At 37.5% G+C, this 24,114-nt stretch overlaps 2 protein-coding genes across 4 annotated transcripts in view; one reads left to right on the top strand and one right to left on the bottom strand.

Annotated features, from left to right (window-relative positions):
- Positions 1-1,368: 1,368 nt before the first annotated feature.
- acad11 (acyl-CoA dehydrogenase family, member 11) overlaps positions 1,369-24,114 on the bottom strand; it is a 42,721-nt gene continuing 19,975 nt past the window's right edge. For both annotated transcript variants that reach the window (XM_057322431.1, XM_057322432.1), the window contains exons 16-22: positions 13,886-13,958; positions 11,559-11,644; positions 11,310-11,381; positions 8,290-8,444; positions 6,435-6,551; positions 3,216-3,325; positions 1,369-2,254 (exon numbers count right to left, since the gene is read on the bottom strand). In XM_057322431.1, the coding sequence (XP_057178414.1) occupies positions 2,140-2,254; positions 3,216-3,325; positions 6,435-6,551; positions 8,290-8,444; positions 11,310-11,381; positions 11,559-11,644; positions 13,886-13,958 (728 nt within the window). In that variant the 3' untranslated portion in view covers positions 1,369-2,139. The remainder of the gene's footprint in view (positions 2,255-3,215; positions 3,326-6,434; positions 6,552-8,289; positions 8,445-11,309; positions 11,382-11,558; positions 11,645-13,885; positions 13,959-24,114) is intronic.
- ackr4b (atypical chemokine receptor 4b) lies at positions 18,182-23,436 on the top strand. 2 transcript variants are annotated; one of them, XM_057322434.1, is made up of 3 exons: positions 18,182-18,409; positions 21,632-22,268; positions 22,348-22,482. In XM_057322434.1, exons 2-3 carry the CDS (start codon positions 21,638-21,640, stop codon positions 22,362-22,364), a joined length of 648 nt encoding a protein of 215 aa, XP_057178417.1. In that variant the 5' UTR covers positions 18,182-18,409; positions 21,632-21,637; the 3' UTR covers positions 22,365-22,482. The 2 variants fall into 2 exon arrangements, with proteins under 2 accessions (XP_057178417.1, XP_057178416.1); XM_057322433.1 differs by having other exon boundaries at positions 18,199-18,409; positions 21,632-23,436.

The following is a 24,114-nucleotide window of genomic DNA, read 5'->3' as shown; positions in this document are numbered from 1 at the left end:
AACACTTTTACCTTTAATGCATGTAAGCGGTGTCTAATGTGTTTTTAACAGTCGCCATGACTTTCAAAAACACATTTGCCAGGAGTTTTTTTTGGCCAAAATCACAACAGCACATTTAAAGGATTTATAATACAAGTATATCTTAAATGCTATGCATATATTGCATATTTAGGAGTGGAAAACGATCGCATTACGGTGTCAGTGTTCTGTCTGACACCCACTGTCATCATAACCTTCTGAAAAAACAGATAAAATTACATGGACATCATGTTATTTGCTTATATTGCGTATGAGTGAGAGAAAAGCGATAGCAACACTCTCCTATGGTGAGTTAACCCTTTAGTGACTTTGTATCCTTCAAAGCACGATGGCTTTTTATTTATAACTTGCACTACGTAGATCTAAAAGAGCATGAAACAGGCGGATATAACAAATCATAGTTATGCAATCTACTTAAAAGCGCCTTGATGAAGTTCTGGAAGATATTTTGCTCAATGATGTGTTTAAATAACGTAATGCGAAATTGCATTGTTGTACAGTGGTACCCAGGCAGCGCGGTGCACGGTGCATTCGCTGCCGGTGTGAAAGGACAATAGGCACGCGCTGCTCACGCCTGCAGTATGAAACGGGCATTAGTCTTTTCATGTCATGGTTGACACTTGTGAATTACCCATTAGCGTTTAATCATTAGGGGTAAGTGTGTATGTTCGAGAGATACTAACCTAAACCAAAAGCATTTTCATACTGCACATCTACAAACGCTCATTGCACATTCACGGTCCACTCGATGCATAAAATGTACTGTAATTGGTCATTTTACATGTATATCATATAATCTCCTTCGGTCTAAATGGTCAGTACTTAGCCAGGTTAAGCTGCAGTGGGGACCAGACTCTGGCTGTGTGAGACTAGCTGGAAGCCAACCTGCCTGTGCTTGCACTCTCTTAGACAGCCAGAACATTTTGGCAGACGTTTTGGTGATGCCCAATTAAAGATGAAACATTACTATAGATGTCCCATTGTTGTCTGCAAGTGCATGGGTCCAAGCAACCAGAACACCAGCCCACCTGTTTGTAGAGAAGCTGTGTTCCAGTTCTGAATGAGGAGATGAGCAAATGCACTGGCCAAATGCCTAAAACATCCCTTTTAAAGACAGCAATGGAAACACAAACACACACACTGCTGTTTTATAAACACATTAAACATGTTCAGAATGCTAAACAAGACTCGATGAGGCAGGACGTAAATTTTCAGTGGTAAATGTGATGTGGAGACATGGAGAACAGACATTTTTACACCTGTCTGCGTTAGTCTGAAATAATATAACAGCTGTTTGTGTAAGTGTAAAAAACAGACACTTTCAACAGATCACAGTTATATTTTACGGTTTAATTACATTACTCTTACATTACATTTTCTCTTCTGCATTCCCACTGACAAGCATTTTACTACAGAGTTCAATACAGAATCCAAATTGATCAAAAATTAAACATTACACAAATCATTTTATGCACGTTAAAATACATAACGTCCATAATTTTGCTTTGTAAGCAATATATCATCTATTACACAGTAAAGGCACAGGTCATTTAAAGTTTTTCAATTTTCAAAATGCTTTAAACATTTTTATTCAATAATAATCAAAGAAACAAAGTGATCGAATGAATCGGAAAAGAGGGATAGTTCACCCAAAAATTAAAATTCAGACTTCAGTTACTGATCCTCTTTTCAAACCTGTATGACTTGCATTGGTTTTGTGTCTAAACAGAAGTGAATGGTTACCGCTGTTGTTCGGGTGAGGATTTGATTTAAGAATTTTCATTTTTTGGTAAATTATCCCTTTAAAACACCCCAGATTTTGAGTCTTTTTAGTGTATTTTAGCTTTTGTAAATGTTTAAGGCTTTTAAAAGCTTCCAACCCTAAAATATCTGCTTGGCGGAAAACATTTTAACAAACAAACAGCTTCAAAAAGGAATTTAGCTTAATGGTGCGCAGTTTGCATCCCTAAATAAGTATGATTTCCCATAATGCAATTTTTTGTTACTGTTGATTAGTGACTATTTATGCCATGATTCATTGCTTGTGTAGTAAAGGGTCTCTGAGTGAATATTTGTAGAGGTTATGTGATTTGAGCCGAATCAAAGTTTAGAATGAGCTCCTCTCTGTTGGTCTCGAAGCTCCAGTAGAGCAATTGATGACAAATGAACCTCATCGGGGCCATCAGCGATGCGTAAGGTTCGAGCGTAGGCATACCTATACAAACACAACCACAACCACACAAAGACACCATTAATATACAGTATCAACACACCACCCAAAGCCTCTAGAAAAGTCATTTGTGTAAAAAATTCTGTTATCCTGCAAGCAATACTTTGCCATATGCTGTACTATACAAGCATATGGCTTGTATAGTACAGCATATTGATTTGTATAGAACTATACTATAGAACCTACACTATAGGCATGGTACTGTTTACTCACCATATTTGTACACAATTCTACCTAAACTATTCTGGAATTTACAAGAAACCATGTTATTACATTCATGACAGTTTGAAAAATGCATGATTAGCCATGCTATCATTTTTATGGTAAAGTGATGTTATATTTCAGAAATAAAAACACAGACTCTCTTAGATGTCAACAATTATAGTGTACATACAAGAACAGACGCACTTTAAAATGTCTGAATGTCGTTCACTTACCTGACTACGAAAAATAACGCTTTAAAAACATTATAAAAACGTTAAGAGAGACCTCACATGGGTATTTAAACAAAATATCAGAATGGCAAAACCTTAGGTAAGGTTGGTAATGTCATGTCATTCCATTAGATTACGAAATATCAAACAAACCAAAAAAACAGTAAACCAAAAAAGAGAAAACCAAAAACAGTAATTTTAACAACTGTCTGAGTTTAAATTTAAGTCAATGTTGGTTCCCCTCAACAACATTCAGCTTGGAATATATCAGAACAACCACATTTCATTACATTAATTATGAGATTTCACAAAGTTGAAACACTAGAAAGTGTCTACTTTGTCTTGAACACCATATTTATTGCTCTTTAAATCCAAACTAACTTACTTTATAGTGTACTTAAACTAAATGCATTTAAACAAAATCTATTTGGTTTAATATTTCTTAGATGCAATCACACATTTTCAAGTGCCGTTTATAAACTTCTCATTCAGAGTTTAAAGTTTATTCTCACATTTCGGCAAGAGGAAAGTCATCAGACACTCCTGCACCCCCGAAAACCTGAATGGCGCAGTCCACAACTTTACACGCCATCCTGCCAGCTGCCACCTTAATCATGGCAATCTGAAAAAAAAGAGACATTCAGACAAGATCTACATGGAACGTGGGTGCCAAACATCTCTATACGTGTATGTGTGTGTGTTTGTTTTGGTGACGTCTAATGAAAAAGCATCACACTGGGAACATTCAGACACAAGCATCTCCACGGGCTACGCAGTAAAAGCTAATAAGATTGAGTCTCAGTAACGGTAATCCTCGGATGTCTCATACAAATACAGTATGTAATCATGCAGATCTGGTATGCATCCAACAAGACATTTCATTTTAAATACACAAACGCGAGAGGATGAATATGAGTTTTGTGATCATATTTTCCTGTCAGCTGGAGGACTGGGTCTTATTATAAACCAATCTCCTGTCTGTGTGTGTGTGTGCATTATTCAGAAGCAGACCGTCAAAACCGTGTGCATGTGTACATTCTTTAAAGCTTCCCAGCAGGACATGTGCATGAAGCGTGTGGCTTTTCTCTGAACCAGCCATATGAATCAAGCAGGAGGTGTTGATTCAGCAATGAGGAAGCAGCGGGCTGGCGAATGTTAAAAGAATCGCAGCAAGCGTCTGATTCGTTCTCTTTTTGCGGAAGCCTGATGCTGCGTTACCGTGACTACAGTCAGCGGGATACAGAGTCCTGTTATTCTCGATGACCCTAGGGAATGGCATTGTGGGTAAATGTCCCCTGACAGGGCTGCGATGGAACACGTACATACTTATCTACACACTGGGGAGATATTTGTCCCTGGAAGAAACTACAACTAACCTAATTCACTTTGGGATGCCTTCTGTAAAAAATATACAGCCATGGGAAAAAATTGAGAATACCATTCCAAATGTTCATTTAATCAGCATTTCTGTATTGTGTTGCCATTCCAGTCCAGTGTCTCTTGAATTTCAACAAAATCATCCATCCGCAATGTGAAAGACTGACAGCAAGACAAGACACATGAAAACTGATAAAAATCAAAAGTTATACGTTTGTTTTACTTTTCCAAAATACAAATATTATTGTTGCATTGCTTAAGGGCCTACACACATTGTCCCAATCGAACCGCGGCCGGGCGCATTTGACCCCTTAAGCCTGGTTCGATTGACTAGTGTGAGTGCTCGCAACCACGCGGGCGCGGTTCACTTACTGCGCCCTGGCCTGGTTGGAAGAGGTGTGCTGGAGCGCGGTTTGGTTTGGGAAGGGGGCAGTATGAACGCAAATCGCGCAGGAGCGCGGAACTGAAAGCATGACGTAAATTATGCGACTATCAATTCCTCCCCGAGAATTAGCCGTCACCGACAATCGCGCTCGGGCACAGTTGAGAGCAACCGGGCTATATGTGAGTACGCCCTAAAAGTGAATATGAATTTTCTTTGCAGTATCTGAGGTCTGAAAAAATATAGAGCATCTTCACTATTATTTTGACCCGTTTCTCCAGTTTTCATTTTCTGCAAATCAGTAGCGAACCGTGACGTTTGAGCCTTGGCCCTCTACGCTACCCCCACCCATACCACCCCAATTACCCCCCGTATGGAACTGACCGTAGTAAATTGACCATTTATCTGATAAAATGTCACTGTTATGCAGAATAACAGAATAACAATGCCCAATATGTTAAATTTAAGACTGACCACATTCAAAATCACACGTCTCAAATAAAGCCAAGTTAACTTTAAGCAACGTAAACAAATGTGCACATCAGCAACCAGAATTAATTGAGGCACTCAATTTGATGATCAAATTACTTGATAACTAAGTCTTCCTCCTGTTGTTTGAACAAAGTTTATCAGCTTTTCTCTTTTTTTTTCCGAGACTTGATAAAGTTCATCCACATGCTGTTTTGAATGACATTTTCCACATTTCTTCATCTTTTGCAGCTTTTTTGGCGGTTGGCGAACCAACTTTGTGTGCTTCCTCCGCTTTACGAGAATGTTGGTGAACAACCCCCCAGATGGCGGAAAGATAGCAAAACTCAAAGCACGCCCGTTTAGAAAGAGGATATGATTGGTCAGTTTTACTGTCATTCAAAATTAATCTCTCCCTTTGATTTACTATTGTACTGTCAGCCAGGGGTATGCTACTAGAAGGCGCCCCAACCCCGTGTAAGCATTCGTTCGACTTGCAGCATGCATAGGCTGCGCAGATAGCGTATGACATCAGAACTGCGACTGCTCCGTGATCTTGAATTACTCTTGTGAGACTTGGAAATCTCATGTGGATAGAGTCTGCATCGATCCAGGAAGTCAAATATACATATCTAATAGGGAAAATCGGCCAACTTTTATTGAAAATAGTATTTAAAATATTATTTTTTCTGATAGTTTGGGTCATCACAGAGGGCCTAAAGGGCCCAGAGGGTTAGCTACTGCTGCAAATAAATGCAAATAGAAAAAATATTCTTATTTTAAATTTTGGAGAAATATTGCTAGTAACTCACAGAATGAAACAAAAATGATCGTTTTCCCTAAAGTCATACCTATAAATAGTAAATTTAGAAAAATGTAAAATAATTTTGAAATGGTCTCTTACTTTTTTTTACGCCGCAGAATATAAACAAGTATTTTTTTTCTATAGTAATCAAAATAGAATTTTGAGACCTGAGGATTTTCATGACTTCTACACACTTTCCTTATTTTTCCACGTATCCTACAATGCTATTACGATGCTCAATCATCCGTGTGTCATAACTCAGACAGCTCTAATGCTCTCTGGGCTGGACATATGAATCTGTCACTCCCACAGACACATCTGTTGACACAAAGTTCACAGAGATCTGAGCTGAAGTGTGTGTGTGTGTGTGTGATGTTATGCAAAGTCAGTCTGTCAGAGTCGATTTCTGCACATCGTTGCCTTCATCTTTTGAAGTGTCAGTTCATGCATTAGGTGGGAGTGAGTGAGATTTTTAACAGCATGAGAGACAGACAGGAAAAAGAGGGGGAATAAGAAAAGTCATTTTTATTTTTTCAAGTGCACTTCACATCACACCAAAAAATGATAAAATCTTGAAACAAACACACAAGTTCAACCAAAGCTCCCGTTTTGCAATGTGATCGGTTTAGTAAATGAATATTTTTTAATTATTAATAGTAGTTAATTCAATTCATGTCGTGTTGAAATGTGTGTTGTTACCTGTTTTCTTGCAGCCTTGTTGCCTTGTGTGTCCAGCGTGTGAGCAGCATGTAGCGTAAGCAGACGTGTTTGTGCGATGGCGATTCGACACTCAGCTATCCAATGAGCTACAACCTCCTAGAGTCACAAACACACCAAGTAACACCTTTGACTGAGTAAAAAGGATAAGCAGAAACTGTAATACAATGGCTTTCCTCTAGATGTCAGTAATGAGCCGTTTGCACACAGGTAAAACCAGCCAGTGGCCAATCAGAACAAATCCATATTTTTTTGCAAACATTAGGCCTAAACCACACCCATATAGAATAATATTTTAATGAAAAACTATATTAAATTGTATGACTTTTTTGCGACATGTATTAGTTAAATGTCATGGCCTACAGCAGGTTACTCTGTAACTAGGCCTGTCACTATTACTTCATTGACTATACACACGGTTACTTGCTGGTTTTCCATAAACCAACTTAGGGATTTGAGCTGAACTGAGATGTCATTCTACACTTCTACACTACACGGCCTTAAAGTGTGAAAAGTGATGATTGAATTGAAATTTTCTGAGAAACAGAGAGACGTAGCAGGGCTCAACGGTTCTCCCCTCATGGTGCTAAAATGTAAACTTCTTTTCATCACGTTTTATGTTTAAACAACTAAATTCATTTCTAGTCAGATAAATAGTCATGCCATAACATTAAGTATTACACTATTGATGCGGTTAAAGTTAACTCAGAAAATGTAAGAGTGATTTTCCCAATACCAATGAGAATGAAGTTTTCCAGCTGGCTTATATTATTGAGGAAGTTCTAAGAGCTCTGTGCATATGGTCAATTAAATTAGAATATGTGATTAAAAAAAATCTCAAAATGTACTATTTCATGTATTCAACAGAAATAGCGAAGGTGTGATGGTTTAATTGTAAATTTAATTAAAAGAATGCAAGTTGTGTCAGTACATTTTACATGAGAGGTTAAAAACGTTGTTGTCTGTCATCACTGCAAAAATGACCTCAAACTACTACTACAACTACTACTAAAAACGACTACATAATGGTAATTTGCGCACCTATTTTAAATACAAGCTTGATCATAATATATTTATCATATTTGCATGATGAAGAGTTTTTCACCACTTAAACAGCCAAGCTGTAAGTATATAGAAATGTGTATATAGAAATGTGACAAAATGCGAAGTAAACATGTAAATATAACTATATATACTATATATGATAATAATATATTAATATTTACCAAATGTCATAACACAATTTCTCAATGGTTACTCATTTCACAAATTAAGTAGTCTCTGCGGCGTTTATCATAAAAACAGTGGTGAAATACTGACTGACAAAACCTTTTAAATTATATGTAGTTTAGTAAGATTAAATTGTCTGATATATCATGCAGTAATGTACTGTATAACAATTGTGATGCGGTTGGTGACCTCCAGAGGTTGAGGGATTTCAAATCATCCACATAATAATATAATCATTGCCACAAAATTAATTATTTTGAAAATGAACTGTCTAAGGCCCGATTCACATTTCGCATCTAAAACCGCGCGGAAAACACGAGCCGCGCCTCTTTCTCTCTTATAATGACCCGAGGTGAGCGCGGCACTCTGAAAAGTTGAACTATTTCTAACTCGATGCGGCGCCGACGCGCCTAGAAAAATGTGCTCCCTATTTGCTCGCTACATTTAAAATAATGAATATGCGCGCGAAATGTGAATCGTGCCTAAATAATGCATTTTAATTTCGAACCGAAAAAACGTAATTGTTCGATTAATTGTCAAAATAATAATTTTACTTGATTACCAACACAATGAATAGAAACAGCACTACTAACAAACACAGACTTACATGTTGATACAGTTTCTTTCCAAAGGTGTGTCTATGGGCTGCTCGTTGGCACAGTAACTTCAGTGCCCACTCTGCCAGCCCCACTGCCCTCATACAGTGGTGAAGTCTGCCCGGGCCCAGCCGTCCCTGAGCTATCTCAAAACCCCGCCCCTCACCTGCAAACAACCAATCATAGATCATTTTAACACATCAAGCAACCCCACGTAGTGAAGCGGCAACTGGCAAAGACATGAACGGTCCTCTTTCACAACAGTCGGAAACTACGTCACCGCAGTGTAAAGCAACTTCCCCTACAGATTAAATCCCATTGTAATAGAATGCACTTGTGTCATTTAAAGCTACTAATGTTTATCTGTACAGTATTTTTTTGCGACTGTAATATATATTAAACATGAAAATTTATATCCGTGCGTTTATCTGTTTTGTGCACTCAGACTGCTAATATTCATTTAAGTGTTTTGAGTTATACACCCTAGCTCACGTGTTATTTAAACGTGATCACGTCACTGTATTATAAGAAATTACTTTAAAATACTGGTACACTGTTAACATAGAGTGTAACTCGTTAATATTTGTTAGTAAATAAGATATCATAAACTGCTATAAGGTTTCTTTTTTTATTGTAATTAAAATATGATTCTTTGTTCATTCATAATAGCAAATGTAAAATATTAAAACTTAAATTGTGAAAACATAATAAATGTAGAACTTAAAATGAACCAAGGTTAAGAAATACAAAGTATTACATTGCGCTGTAACTAATATGAATAAATTAGACCTTATTATTAAATGCTTACCATAATCAGCTGTATTGTACTTCTCCAATCTATTAATGGGTCGCTTTCAATACTGCACATAAAATTCTAATGTTCCTGAATAATCATTGTCTTCCGTTTATTTAGATATACTGTATACATAAACAATTATACACTCCCCTATAACAGTAACACAGAGCAGACATAATAAAACACACATCCATAATGCGTGGCAATGATCCAATGCACCCGCGAGTAAAATGTCTGATATTATACAGTGCTGTGAAAAAGTATTTGCCCCTTCCCGATTTTTTGTTTTTTGCATATTTGTCATGCTTAAATGATCCAGACAATCAAACAAATTTTAATATTACTCAAAGAAAACCAGAGTAAATATAAAATGCAGTTTTTAAATGATGGTTTTATTTAAGGGAAAAAACAATCCAAACATTTCTGACCCTATGTGAAAAAGTAATTTCCCCCCTTGGTAAATCATGAATTAACTGTGATGAATTGAATAACTGAGTTAAATTTCACTAGCCACACTCAAGCCTAATTACTGCCAGACCTGTTGAATCAAGAAAACACTAAAGTAGAACCTGTCTGAAAAACTGAAGTAGTCTAAAAGATCTCAACCTTAAAAAAGCTGTTCATGCTTGAAGACCCTCCAATGTGGCTGAATTAAAACAATTCTGCAAAGAAGAGTGGGCCAAAATTCCTCCACAGCGATGTGAAAGACTCATTGCAAACTCATATCTCATATGGATTGTTTTTTCCCTTAATAAATAAAACCATCATTTCAAAACTGCATTTTGTATTTACTCTGGTTTTCTTTGTGTAATATTAAAATTTGTTTGATGATCTGGATCATTTAAGCATGACAAATATGCAAAAAAAAGGCTGTATATTTGTACATTATTAAAATATTTTTGATAATGTCAGAAGCACTAGCGAGAACACAACAGAAGACATTTTTTGTAATTTTCTTAAACAGAAAGTGTGATGCGAGTCTGACGGGAGACATTGGGTGGTGATGTCTTTCCAGCACAACGCGCTGCCTTTACTGTAACGTTAGTTTATTTTATCTATATAATGCAGGACCAAACCAGAAAGACAAAGAATAAAATGAGACAGAGAACATCATCACTGGATTTATTAAGATATTAAAGGTGTCATATGACACGGCTAAAACGAATATTATCGTTTGTTTTAGATGTAATGCAATGTATATACATGATTTAAGGTTCAAAAACGCTGTATTTTTCACATACCGTGCATTTTTGTATCTCCTCTTTGCCCCGCCTCTCTGAAACGTGCAGATTTTTTACAAAGCTCATGGCTCTGAAAAGCGAGGTGTGCTATGATTGGCCAGTTAACCAGTGCGTAGTGATTGGTCGAATACTGCAAGCGTGTGACAGAAATGTAACGCCTCTTACCATATTTGGAACATCAGGTTCCAAAGCAATTGTACTGACATGTACTGACATGTACCCACCTTACTTGCTTATACATTTGGGTGGTCTTAGTCAAATCATACCACGAACTGATGTACATTTGTGGGGGTGTGGTTACACGAGGCGTTTCAGGCAGGTCTGGGCGAGCATTCGCTTTTAGATAGTATGCATGTTTTGTTCCCACACTTTAATTTTTGCAATTTTACGTGTCTAATACATGCATGGACAACTTATAACACACCAAAGACACAGAAAAACACGTATTCGAGCCATATGACCCCTTTAAGCTGTTTACTTTATTTATACGAAGACATTTAATCCAGACACTCTTGTTAGATTTGGATACTTCTGTAACCGGAACATCGTTTACCCTGCGTCGAACGATGCGGAAGTCAAAAACCCGGAAGCGTGAAAAATGCCTATAGTAATATAGTAAGTGCTACACTATATAACAAGCATAAATCTGTTTATGGCAAATTAACTAGGTCATTGTCTAAGAAGCCTTGGGTGTTTTAAAAAAATGTCAACAATCCAGTGAATGGCGTTGAGCCATTTCATTTTAAAATTCATTATGTTAAGTGTCCTTTAAGGGCTTTTAATCAATGTCTATTTATGGTTTAATAAATAAATTCCTGCCGACTTCATCCCTATGAGCAGATGCCTGGGGTGCTGAGGTTATTGAAGTTTTTGTGGGTTCATTAGATAGTGTGCAGAAAGTCTACACACACACACACACACACACACACACACACACACACACACACACACACACACACGCAGACACACAGATTCTGTTGACTCTATATCTTACCAAGAATAATGTTAGACGTAGGAACGCGCACGTTGTCAAAGTGAACTTCAAAATGGCCACCATGGATCGCATCTACAGACAAATCAGATTTAAATCAGATATTCACATAAAAGCAACTCAGCCATAACACACAAACTTCAATCTGAACAGCAGAAGAAATCAAAAAGATCATGAGACGATGAGTGTGTTCATATGGGCACCTCAAAGTGAACCAGAGGTTAGGATCTGATTTGCTTCAGCAGAACTCACCTTCCTGTCCGAAAACAGTGAGCGGTCTTATCTTCTTCACTCCTGCAGTGTTCATAGGAACGAGGATCATGCTGTGCAGCCCGTGCCTGGAAAATAACACATATACCCTATTACAGAAACTTGCACATAACAACATTCATCGTTCCCAACAAATTACGATAAAAATGTTCAAGCTTTGGCAATAGAAACTGCATAAAGCAACCTGCTCTGTGCAAAATAAAATAGCTGTTATTAGGATACTAGTGTAACCGGAGTTTATAGAAAATACTGGGTTTACCTTTAAGAACATGTTGTTCAGTAACATTAGACAATAAGAGTGTCATTTTTCGCCAGTGAGAAAGGATTTACTTTAATTTATAACATTTTTCATGATACAATCCTTTGAGCTTAATACAGTAGTACAGAACGTCCAGAGAATGTATCTGTTGTGACGGGTAAGATATGAGGGTGAAGCTTCAGATAACACGGATTGAAATAAAATACAGGTGGAGAGTTAGAGTGGGAAAACTCCGCCCTCTCTCTTTCTCTCTTTTCTAGTGCCAAGGTTGCTGTTCACTGCAGGGCAGATATGAATGTCAGAAAGACAGAACATGGTAAGAGATGAATTTTAATCAGAGAAACCCTGCAGAGAGGATGGAGAAGAGAACCACGAACAGATAGCAAGAAAATGAAAGAAAACAGAGGTAGAAAGAGAGACAGAGACATTGTACATCTTATTAAAAAGAAATTAAAGTGCAACGAATGTCATACAATGTAAAATAGTTTTTTAAATACTTATATCTAACAACTGCACCTTCTAATATCACCTCTTATAAAAGACTTTTCTGGTTTTGTCCGGTAACATAGAAACATGCATTTTCTGTAAAGCTGCTTTAAAACAATATATGCATTGTGAAAAAGGCTTTACAAATAAATGCGAACCGAATAGAAAACACACTATTGTCGATATGAAATAAACATAACGCTTCATTGTGTAAGGTCTTTATACACCTTTATACACCAAGTTATGTTTTTATTATCTTAGAATGAGCTATTTATATCTAGGCCTGTGCAGCCACCATCGTGCTTTAAAACCGAGGAGGAGGGGTGGAGTCAGCCGTTGGTTGTGATTCTCAACCTTACCACTAGATGCCCGGGGGGTCGCAAGCCCACGAGGGCGGGGTCTCAAGACGATTCCCAGAAATCTTTTTTATATTATTAGAAACAGCGTATTTTATTAATAAGTGTAACAAGATATTTAAATATGAGTTAAGACAAAAATAAAACCATGGTGATTACGTCACATTAACGACATCGGCAACCGCATTAGGTTAGATGCAGCAAGTCAATTTACAGCACCATGTTAAACAGTCCTATGTGCACGCAGATTATTTTTCAGGATTTAAGTTTTGGATATTGTCATTTGTCGAAATGAAACGTTGGTTAATATCGACCAAAGACAACGCAGGGAGGCCAGCGGAGGAGGGCGGAGAAGCGTCGCAGTCAGAAAGGCCATCGACCTCAGGTACAAAAAAGAGACAGCCGTTTGCATAAAAAGGACATCTATCAACACTCGAATCAGTTGATGAAATGTGACCTGTAGTAATGGTTCATGGTTTAAGTATAACAACAAAAAAGTAATGAGCAAATTACTATAAAATAATATTATGTTCGACTGTGTTCTCATTATGCGTGTTTGGATAGCGCTAATAAGTGCATGTGCGCAGTTGCCTCCGAGGATAGTGGGGGTCTCGAGTCACTGTTATTTTGGGGGTCGTGGGCTGAAAAGTTTGGGAACCCCTACTTTAAGGTAAAAATCCATGATTAAAATGGATTACTTAGTATTGATGACATGTAATATTTTGGCTTGCTTCAGAAAAAAATCCATCAAAGAAATCAATACTTTTAGAAGGGGAACTTTTAGCTTTGTAAGTATTGCAGTTCCCACTTCTTTCTCTTATTTTCCTGACATTTGAGTAGTAAAGTTATAAGCTCTTTACAACTTACAGGGTAATGGAATGTTCTTCATGTCTATAGTATGGGAATAAATGATGTAAATCTGGGTTTAGCTAAACTCAGCTGGACAGTGTTGTTTAAAGACGCCTCACTGAAGAATGTAGATAAAGCAGATTGCTGCGATGTCAGAATCTCTTTGCCAGAGTTTGTATGCATTTGTGTTTGATTAGCTGATTAGCAATAAATGATTCAAATCAGCCCGCTTGACTTTGATATGTAGCAAATATGTGCCAACTTGCTTCACTGTTGGCTGGCAAGAGATATGATCTCTACTTTTATATTTATTTGATTTTGTGTACATTATCACAAATACAAATCACAAACACACATACCTATTACTTTTTGAATCCAGTGTCTTGCTCTTGCACATCACTATGGCAATCTCACACTTTGGGTTACCAGCACCTGGAAAAAAATAAGATCTTTAACATTTTTTTCTCTACTTGTGTGTACAGTAACTAAGCAATATACTAATTAACCATAAAATGACTGAGTGCACCTTTAACGGAAACACTCAATTCTAAGCAGTCAGTTTTTGGCAGGTTTCTTTGCGTGAATGTGTTTGATTTCAAGAGCAGTTAGCAAGACAAATGTGATTTTCTGTGTAACTGAGCTGGACTGTCTGACAGCTAAAGCCTTGTATTTCAAGTAGTAAAATGAAAAACAAACAAAATCACGGAAGAAAAATGTTTGATAAAGCATTCAAGGCATTTTAGCTCTTCAGTGTGACCCAAGTTCACATTTACTAAAAAAGTATAAAAAGTAAAGATCTCCTTGGGATTTTAAGAAAGAATTAGTGATGGAATATTTGTAAAATAAAAAATAAAAATTCTGTCATGATTTATTCCCACTCATGTCATTCAACACGTGTATATGACTCTTTCTTTTGTGCAACACAAAGGAAGATATTTCGAGAAATGTTGAAGTGGTTTTGTGTCCATACAATAAAAGTCAATGGGTCAGTGTTGTTAGGTTACCGACGTTCTTTAAAATACCGTTTTTTTGTGTTCCGCAGAAGAAAGAAAGTCATACAGGTTTGGAATGACATGAGAGTGAATCAAGATTTTTTGGTTTATTTTGAAACCAAATCCCCAAATCTATGTGATATTCCGGTCTCTATAGATCTCATCTTTATACAGTACTGTATGTCTCTGTGACTTGTTTATTTTTTGATTGCCTGTTTTCTCAACAAAAACAATAAGCCTGATCACTTACCCCCCTTACAACCTCTAACCCTGTGAGCAAAAGTCATTGTAAAACTCATGATGAACTGTTGATATTGTTGTAAGTTGTCTCCTCTAGAGGGAGCTCTTCTTCACAACAAGCTGCTACATGCGTGTTATACGTGCACTTGTAAGGTATTATTGCGCAAATTCCAGCATGTGCATGCACTTACACATGCAGACTCTCTGTCTATACCACAGTTAAGCGTCATATACATTACAAAATCTGTGTGTCCAAAATTATTGACAGACCGCAGTAAATGTACATAATGACTCAAGGCTGCAGCCATTCGGAGCACACAGGCGCTCGGAGGTGTGGTTAGGGCAAGAGCCTGGCGAGAACCTGTTAGCTGAGGGACAGTTGTGTGTGTCCTATCATCACATCTTCCCTGTTTATGGTCCAGTATGTTTTCAGGAGACATGAGGACACCAGATCAGTACGATACCATCAAAGGATTAAAAGCAGAGTGAATGTGAAAGAGCTGGGTGTGATATGAGCCTGTGGGTGAACAATGTCCTGCATTTGCTTGATGTCTTTGCACACCTTTTGATCTCTATTTACAAAGGCACTGGTATACTCTGAAGGCCTAAGCCTGTATCAAACATCAGGCAACGTCAGTTTGCCATGGCGAACATTCTGCATCGCTCACATCGCCTAACATAAACAACAACTCCCACTGAAACCAACTCTTATCTGGACACTGTGTCCTCCCCTTAAATCTGGTATATTTAGCTCCATCACATCTGAAATCATGCTGCAGTATTCTAAAACATTTCCCCACCATTAACGATGTTGGACACTTCACAGGTCATTTAGTGAGTGGTCCAGACCTCCAAACACGTGGCGGAGGTTTCAGCAACAACAGACGGTACAGTGCGTGTGAAAGCTGTTGTTGAGTTGTTTTAAGGGAATAGATCACCCAAAAATGGTCCCCGCTGACTTGACCATAGTCATTTTTATTCCTACTATGGAAAGTCAATTGGGACCATTTTTTTGGGTGAACTATTCTTCTAAGTCAGCTAGTGGACTATTGGTTGTGGACAACGCAGAGGTTCTGTAAAACAGACATAGACCAGGGCCCAACGCAACCATACACATCTGGCACAAAACATGACAAGAATGAGGAGAATGTACACACAAACGCGCGTGCACACTCACACAATAAGAACATTCCATAGGTTTCGATTGCTTTTTTATACTTTATTTAAACCTTAAAACTAACCTAACATCCCTAACAGTGCTTTGCATTTATAGAATAAAAATACGATTTTTTTACGAGTGGTTTAAGGAATAGTTGACTCAAAAATGAAAAGGTATTCATTTCTCTTATGAAGCAAAACACTGGGTTTAATAGAGAAGTTTCATATTTTGAACGCATTACCCAGGTGAAAAAATGCACTATAATACACTTTAATGTACTTAGTGCTCTATTTTTACACACTAATTTTGTACTTAATATACAACAGATTTAACTTGAGAAGATCTAGATGTACTCGAGTGAGACACTATAAATAGAAGTACTAAAAACAATATTTTTTGTGTATTAAAGGGATAGTTCACCCAAAAATGAAAATTCTGTCATCATTTACTCCCCCTCTTGTCATTTCGAACCTGTATGACTGAATGGTGATAACCGAACAGCGGTGGCACCCATTGACTTCTATTGTATGGACACAAAACCAATGCAAGTGAATGGCTGCCATCGCTGTTCGGTCAACAATATTTTTCTAAATATCTTCTTTAGTGTTCTGCGGAAATAAGAAAGTCATAAAGGTTTGAAATGACAAGAGGGGGAGTAAATGATGACAGAATTTTCATTTTTGGGTGAACTATCACCCAAACATTAATGTGTGACACAATAGAGCACTTGAAGTACATTACGGAAGTGTACTTAAATAAAGTGTACTTCGTGCAAAGTAAGTCATAGATCTTGGATAATATTGATTATAAATTCATTTAAATAATTTGGGTGATCGACTGTACAAGAGGTGTGCGCACACAATTCAAGCACGCACACTTTTGCGACATGCAAAAAAAATCGGCAACATTTTGAAATGATTGATGGTGTTTGGTTACAATGAAAAAGAAATGAATGAGAAATAGTTTGACGCTGGGTTATGTAACCATAGCAAATAAAAAAACAACATACACCCACAAACTCCCCCACATAAACATTTAAACACACAGTGACTCATGTGCTTTGTCGTGCAAAGAATTGTGGATTCAGCGACTCGTCCAGACCTTTTTTACCAGAGCCACACCTTCAGATCCAGTGACACACACCCTTGAAACAAACACTGAAGTTCAATTTCTGGAAAGACTAGCGTTTTTTCCTATGGAGCAGTCTGTGTGCGTGTTTGTGTGTGGGTGTGTGTGTATATGTTCTGGCAAAGGCCCTTGCCGAAGTATTTCTTCTGATGAAACACACGTTGTTTTTTAGGGTGTGATATAACAAACGTGTCCTTTCATGTCTGCAGGTCCCCATACAAGTCACCGAGCGCACGACCAAACAGTCTGCTGCGCATTCCATAACAGCTAATCTCAGCTATCAAACAAATCACGCAGGGTGTTCAGGAATGCTGCGCCCTACGAAAAATAACGTACAGATGAGCTGTTTCGAGGAATTACACCAACACCATGAGACCCTTCGTGGTGCACAAGTTTGGGTAACACTCAATGAACGAAACGTTCTCAAGGTCAATCCTAGATAATTACACACACAGATTATTCCTCAGAGAAAACTAGTTTGGGGAATACACGTTAGGGTTATGAATAAGAGGTATGCATTTCCCAAGTGTTCTTTTGTTCCTGCTTGATTCCAAGAAAGCAAATTGTATCGACTTTGTGCAAAAGTTAAAGCGTCCACTGTTTGCCTATTTTACATCAGATGTTACCCTTAATGGATTTATTATGGGGTTTTAAATCTGTGCAGGTCACGTTAAACCGTAAAGGCTGGGTGTGGCACTTTATGAGATCATACAGTCATGAAATATCATACGATATATACAGAATGAGATCATATGCTACGAAAAATATTTGAACCGTTAAATTGGTCATAAAAACACACTCGTAGTTCCCTCTGTTTTAAATGGTTTAAAAGACCATGGTCTTACCATACAAATACACAAAAAATGTTTTTGCCCATAACCACAATGGTTGTACTATTTTTTATAGCAATATTTAAATGACAAATACTATAAATCAGTGGTTCTCAACAGGGGGACCGGGGCCCACAAGTGCCATTTTTTGAGTGAACTATTTCTCACAATTTAACAAAAACATGGATTTTTCCTATAGGGAAAAATACATTCTTACACACAGTACAGACAAATCTTCAAAAAATTAAAATGATTAAATAAACATTATTATATAATTGGAATTTCAACAATGCAACCAGGCGATATTCAAAAGAGCAGAACAGTAAACAGCCATATCTGTGCAGGACTGCCCTCCTCCAGCAGGTTATGTTTATTTTCCTCTCTCTCCCCGCTCTCTTCCTCTGACACACATAAACACACACGCACACATCCGTGGCTGTCTCCTTGTCTCAGCTGTGATTATCAACAGTGTTTCTCTACTCTGGACTAAAAGCAACTCTTTCCTGGACTGCTTGTGACTGGCACACCACACGGGTAAGTCACACCGCCACAATTCACAAGCAACAACTGATTTTAGACCATAGCTGCAGCTAGACCAAAGTCAAAAGTGTTTGACAAGTTCAACAGAGCATTGATCTCAAGAGTGACACGATCGTATAAGTCATTTTAGACATTCAGCATTCAAAGAAATTCTTAGATAAGGAATACAGCAAACAAAAGCATGTCAAAATGCTCTATAGATGCAATACAGAACTATTAGAGCTACCATTGTTGGACATTTATTATGATGTGTGTGAAGGCAGCAAATGATTTAATTTGTCGGTTTTGAATGAAAGTTGCACTGAATTTATTTTGCTGTTGATATGCTCGGTTTAATTTTGTCAAGGCAAAGTCCTGCTTACAAAGCTTAGATACCAAGTTTATGACATGGGAAGGTAAAGTTCAAAATAAACAGTGACGAATTTAAGTTACGGGAAAAAATTAATTGTTAAAAGAACTTATCTTTTTTTAATGAGACTTTGTGAAATTGTGGTACGAGAAGAAAGCTCTTGTTTGTGTATAACAGTGATAAAGCAGAATGGAATGAGGGTTTACTTGTACAGTGTTAAATTCTTTTCACAGTATGAAAAGGTGTAACGTACCCTAAACGCCATAATAGACTGAAGTAACACAACACGACAATACAGATGCTGTCATGGATTAAAGATTTAACAATAATAGATCACCTTTGTATCCACCTGTAAAGCCAAGCTTTGGACAAACTTCCTGTGAAAACGGTTAAACCGCAGTTTGAATGCCGTTTTATTCATATACAGGTGCACCTAAAAAGTATTTGGACTATGGAGGCATACTTGAAAATTACGAAATGTCATTTTAAAACAAAACAAAAACAAACAAAGTATTTAAATCTTTTTAACTGTCCAACGGTAATCAACAACAAAACCCCCCGAAATATACAATGCAATTACGGATCCCAGACTTCAGCTTCTTCTAAGACCTGTGTGAACTTGAAGATCTACTAAAAATGACCCTGGGACAGGACATGCTGGTTTAAAGAATTGAAAAGCTGGTGGTTGGTTACGAAAAATGATTTTGAACAAAAAAGGTCTGGCATCACATTTGCAGATGCCACGTTGTTAATTTGGGCCATCAGATTATTTAATACAATAAAATGTAAAACAGGTTTCAATAAAAATGGCATTTAAATTCATTTACAGGAATATTGTCTGCTGGATAAATCGATAGACAAATACTGTTGCCATGACATTTTCTATGTAAATAAAATGCAAACAGCCTTGATTTGATTATTCCAAGTGTTTAAAAAGACATTAAATTGTTTAAAATGATAAATCTCTTTCAAGCATAAACAGATTTCTGTCTGGAAATTTGAATGGCCAGAAAATGAGGTGAATCATCCAAATTTCAGGAAAAAGAGACAAACCTTTTCCGCAAGTGGAAATGTCACATCCCAAACTGTGGCTTTTTCATAATTACTCACTAAGATGTTTTTAAAAGTTTGTTTGGCTGGTTTTTGAACAACCAAACAATGTCTGATGGTTGAAACTCAACAGCACTCTAAACAGCATACTGTGGTTTTCCATTGCCAATTTAAACAAATAGTTTATACAAAAAGAAGTTTAAAATAAAAGCAGAAGAAACTTGAAATGAATAGAAAGTTAATCACAGCGAAAAAGGAATATATGAGCATAGACTTAACAGTCAAAAAGCAGCATATCAGCATCAGATAAAGATTTAGACACCAACAGCTGGTCTACCCATCAGACACACAAAATCCGCCCAGGGACCTTATTAAAACAGGACCGCGTGTGTTTACCAGACTGTCAGGTACATTATAGCTATGTGGTAATACCAGCTGAGAAGATGGCAAACATCAAAGATTTGCACGATTTGAAATAAAAACAAACAGAATGACAAAGAGGAAATTATAACAGAAAAACGAGATTCTAGGACAACACAAAAACGGCAGTCTGTGTTTCAAAAAGCATTACCTGACAGAGTTCAGGGTTAAATACACTTCATATGCAAACAAACTATAGTGATTACTGAGTATTTAACAAGACCAAAGCTCTACTGTCACAAAACTACACGTTTTGTATCATTTCAGCAAAGATCCTCTGGAATCTTAAGAGTAACCGTACGTTGACAATATGGAAGACATTACCAGGATGGTGTCTTTTGTTTTGCATTCCATTGCACACATCTTTCATTTAAAACACACATCAAAGGTACCTCGCTGAATACATGATGCTTAAAGCAAAGTGCTCAAATGAGCCATAAAGTCACAAGATAACCTGAATTACGTCAACGTATCCCATTCGACACCTTATATGAAATGACTGAATGAAAGAAAAAGAAAATACGGACATCTAAAATGTAAAAGGACCATTCTGTTTTCAGACCGTGTCAACATTATTCCGACTGTATTACAGACAGATGTGAATTTTTGAGGCTTTGAATCTTATTAAGATAACGTACAAAGCCCATAATTCAGAAAATCCCCAGGAAAACCAGCTTGTACCAAAACACCTGTGACTTATTTAATAAAATTAGCCTAAATGCCCCCTTATGTAAATGTAGAAATTACGTTTTCCAGGGTCATAAAAACCAATTTGTATAAAAGCTGATTTGGCCCCACAGGGCTTCCCTCAGCACAGCCAAATACAACATTAAGTGTGATCAAGTGATTAAGGTCACAAACAAATAAACGCAAGCTTTTTTTTCAGCTGCATTTCTACATATTTTACTGAAAGTAGAATGATCTGCAAGCTTTATCTATTAAAAGCACACAAAACGCATACAAACTCAACTGTAAAGACATTATTTATTATCACAGAAGTTGGACCTTTAAGGGGAGAGAATTTGGGCTGTCGAACGATAAATTTAGTTTGTTTTGCGCATAATCGCATCCAGAATAAAAGTGTGTGTTTACATAATATTATGTCTGTGTACTGTGCATATTCATTTTGAATTTAAAAACAAAAACATACACATACATGTATATATTTTGATATATTTAAATTGAACAATAATATAAACATTCATTTATTTATATATTTTTCTGAAATATCCATGCATGTGTATGCGATTATAAATACAAAATTAATATAAACGGTACACAAAAAAATGTTTTATTCTGGATGCGATTAATCGATCGACAGCCCTAGACAAAATACATGTAAGCCAAATGTACTGTAAAAAATAGCTAATAATACGTTTTTTTCTCTCTCTCTTTAGACCATAATGGCAACCCATCTGGATTACGATCATGACTACTACCACGGTCACGACAACAGTTCCAACCACAGTTACGAAGACGAAGAATACTTCGCAGACTACCACACAGTTTGTGACAAACAAGAGGTCCGCTCCTTTGCCGGGGTCTTTCTTCCTGTGGTCTACACCATAGTGCTGATCCTCGGCCTGGCAGGGAATTCGCTAGTCATCTTCGTTTACCTTTCCCACAAGCGTTTACGGACACTGACGGACGTCTTCATCCTCAACCTGGCCTTCGCAGACCTCCTGCTCCTCCTCACGCTGCCCTTCTGGGCCGCGGATGCAGTGAACGGCTGGCAAATCGGCACGGCCGCCTGCAAGCTCACCTCTGCCATGTACACCACCAACTTTAGCTGTAGCATGCTGTTGCTAGCCTGCATTAGCATCGACCGTTATCGTGCGCTGGTGAGAGGTTCCACCACCGCCCAAGCCCCAACTAGGAAGAGCGCACAAAGGCAAAGGATTATAGTGTGCCTCATAGTTTGGGCGTTGGCTATTCTGCTTGGGTTGCCAGATATGGTGTTCTACACAGTTGTTCAAAACAACTCGGGGCGTCATGCCTGCAGGGCGGTCTACCCGCACAACATGGCACGGGCAGGTAAAGCCACCCTGGAAATTGTGGAGGTGTGGCTAAGCTTTATGCTTCCATTCCTGGTGATGATGTTTTGTTACTGCAGAGTGGGTGTGGCGTTAAACCGGGCGGCTACAGCGGGAGTGCGGGGCGTGAAGAGATGGAAGGCGTTCCGGGTGTTAATCGCAGTAGTCGGGGTGTTTCTGTTGACCCAGCTTCCGTACAACGTTGTGAAACTGACCCGAGCTTTGGATGTGATCTACATTTTTGTGACGGAATGTGAGGTGAGCAAAAATTTAGACCGGGCCAATCAGATCACAGAGAGTCTGGCTCTCACACATTGCTGTCTGAATCCAGTGCTTTATGTCTTCATTGGGTCGTCCTTCAAAACACACATGTTGAAAATCGCCAAACGCTGCGGCCAGACGGGAAGAGGATATCGTCATGGCAACGAACAGCCCGCTGTTGAGATTTCCCTTAGGTCTGAGGCACAAACTCACAATCACTCTTCATCCGGCAACGAAGACACGAGTACCTTCACTATTTGACAGAGGCTAGAGTGCGATCTTTGAGCAAGACTAACACATTTATTTCAGAAAAGAAAATGTGTTTTAACTTTTGTCAACAGATGTCGTGTGCACAGTTTGTATGACTAATGCATTTAAAAGAAAAGGCTTTCTATTAACTACAGTATGACATCTTTGATCAGCCCTTGGCACTTTTTGATACATTTTAAGATTAAAGCATGCAATTTATCAATAGGCCAACACAGAATCTGTGCCTGCATGCCATTCACAATGTTCTCCTGTGCCTTCCATATACTGTATGTTCATTAAATACTTAGTTATTAATATATGAATTCCACAGAAACCAGCTGATTTTCTTCTGTTATCTTTGGAAAAAATGGGGAAAGGTGCACAGATTCAGTTTGAGAGTATTTAATAGTGATTATATTAAAACCACTTATAGAAAGTGTTTAGTAAGAATTTATGTACGAATTTTGCTGTTTGTCAACGGTTCCATACTGTACAGCAATAATATACAGTCATGGAAAAAATACGAGACCACTTCAAAATTATTCTGTTTTTCTTAATTTGCTATTTATGGGTACGTGTTTAAGTAAAATGTTATTTATTCTGTAAACTAGTAACAACATTTTTTCCAAATTCTAAATAAAAAACATTTTTTGCATTTATTTGCATCTATTTTGTTAGTTTGTAGTCCCATTTAAATTTTCTGCAATGTTTGCTGGTTTTGAATACTGAAAACAAAACAAGTTCATATTAAAGTTTAAACAACATAATACTAATGTTTTAGGGTCAATTCAAAAATGACTATATGATGAAATAAGTCTTTCAACTTTTATGCGTCTTAGCATTTTCTCAGTCTTTGACATTGCTGTTGGGTGACTTCATGTCATTCCTGAGATTTGTTTCTCTTGAAATTGAACAGATACTGGACTGGAAATGCCAGAATACACAAAACTGGAGTCTCATTATTTTTTCTGCGGCTGTATATGCCCAATGTAAATATATTTTCAGATTAAAAATATTTTATAAACTTGGACTAGAAGTTTTGCTGTTTCGCTATTTTGAATCACACAAAAAGCAAAAAGAAATCAAAGCAAGGAGAGAGGAGGAGGAATTTCTGGAAGGAGTCTCAGCTTAATAAGCGGGATCTTTTACATTTACAGCCATATGTTCTCATGCTTTATGAAATTGTTGACGTCTGGTTCTCTGAAGTGGTCAAAAAAAATGTTTCTCCAAAGAGACTTTTTGCTTCACCAGAACACAGTGTGACTAGGAAGTTGACGAAACTTTGACTTGACCAATGATAATTGGTGTTTTAGGGAAAAATGGCAGGGATTGATCGG

Source organism: Triplophysa rosa, linkage group LG23 (genome assembly GCF_024868665.1).
Source record: "Triplophysa rosa linkage group LG23, Trosa_1v2, whole genome shotgun sequence".
Classification (NCBI taxonomy): Eukaryota; Metazoa; Chordata; class Actinopteri; order Cypriniformes; family Nemacheilidae; genus Triplophysa; species Triplophysa rosa.
This window is presented reverse-complemented; position numbering and strand designations above follow the sequence as displayed.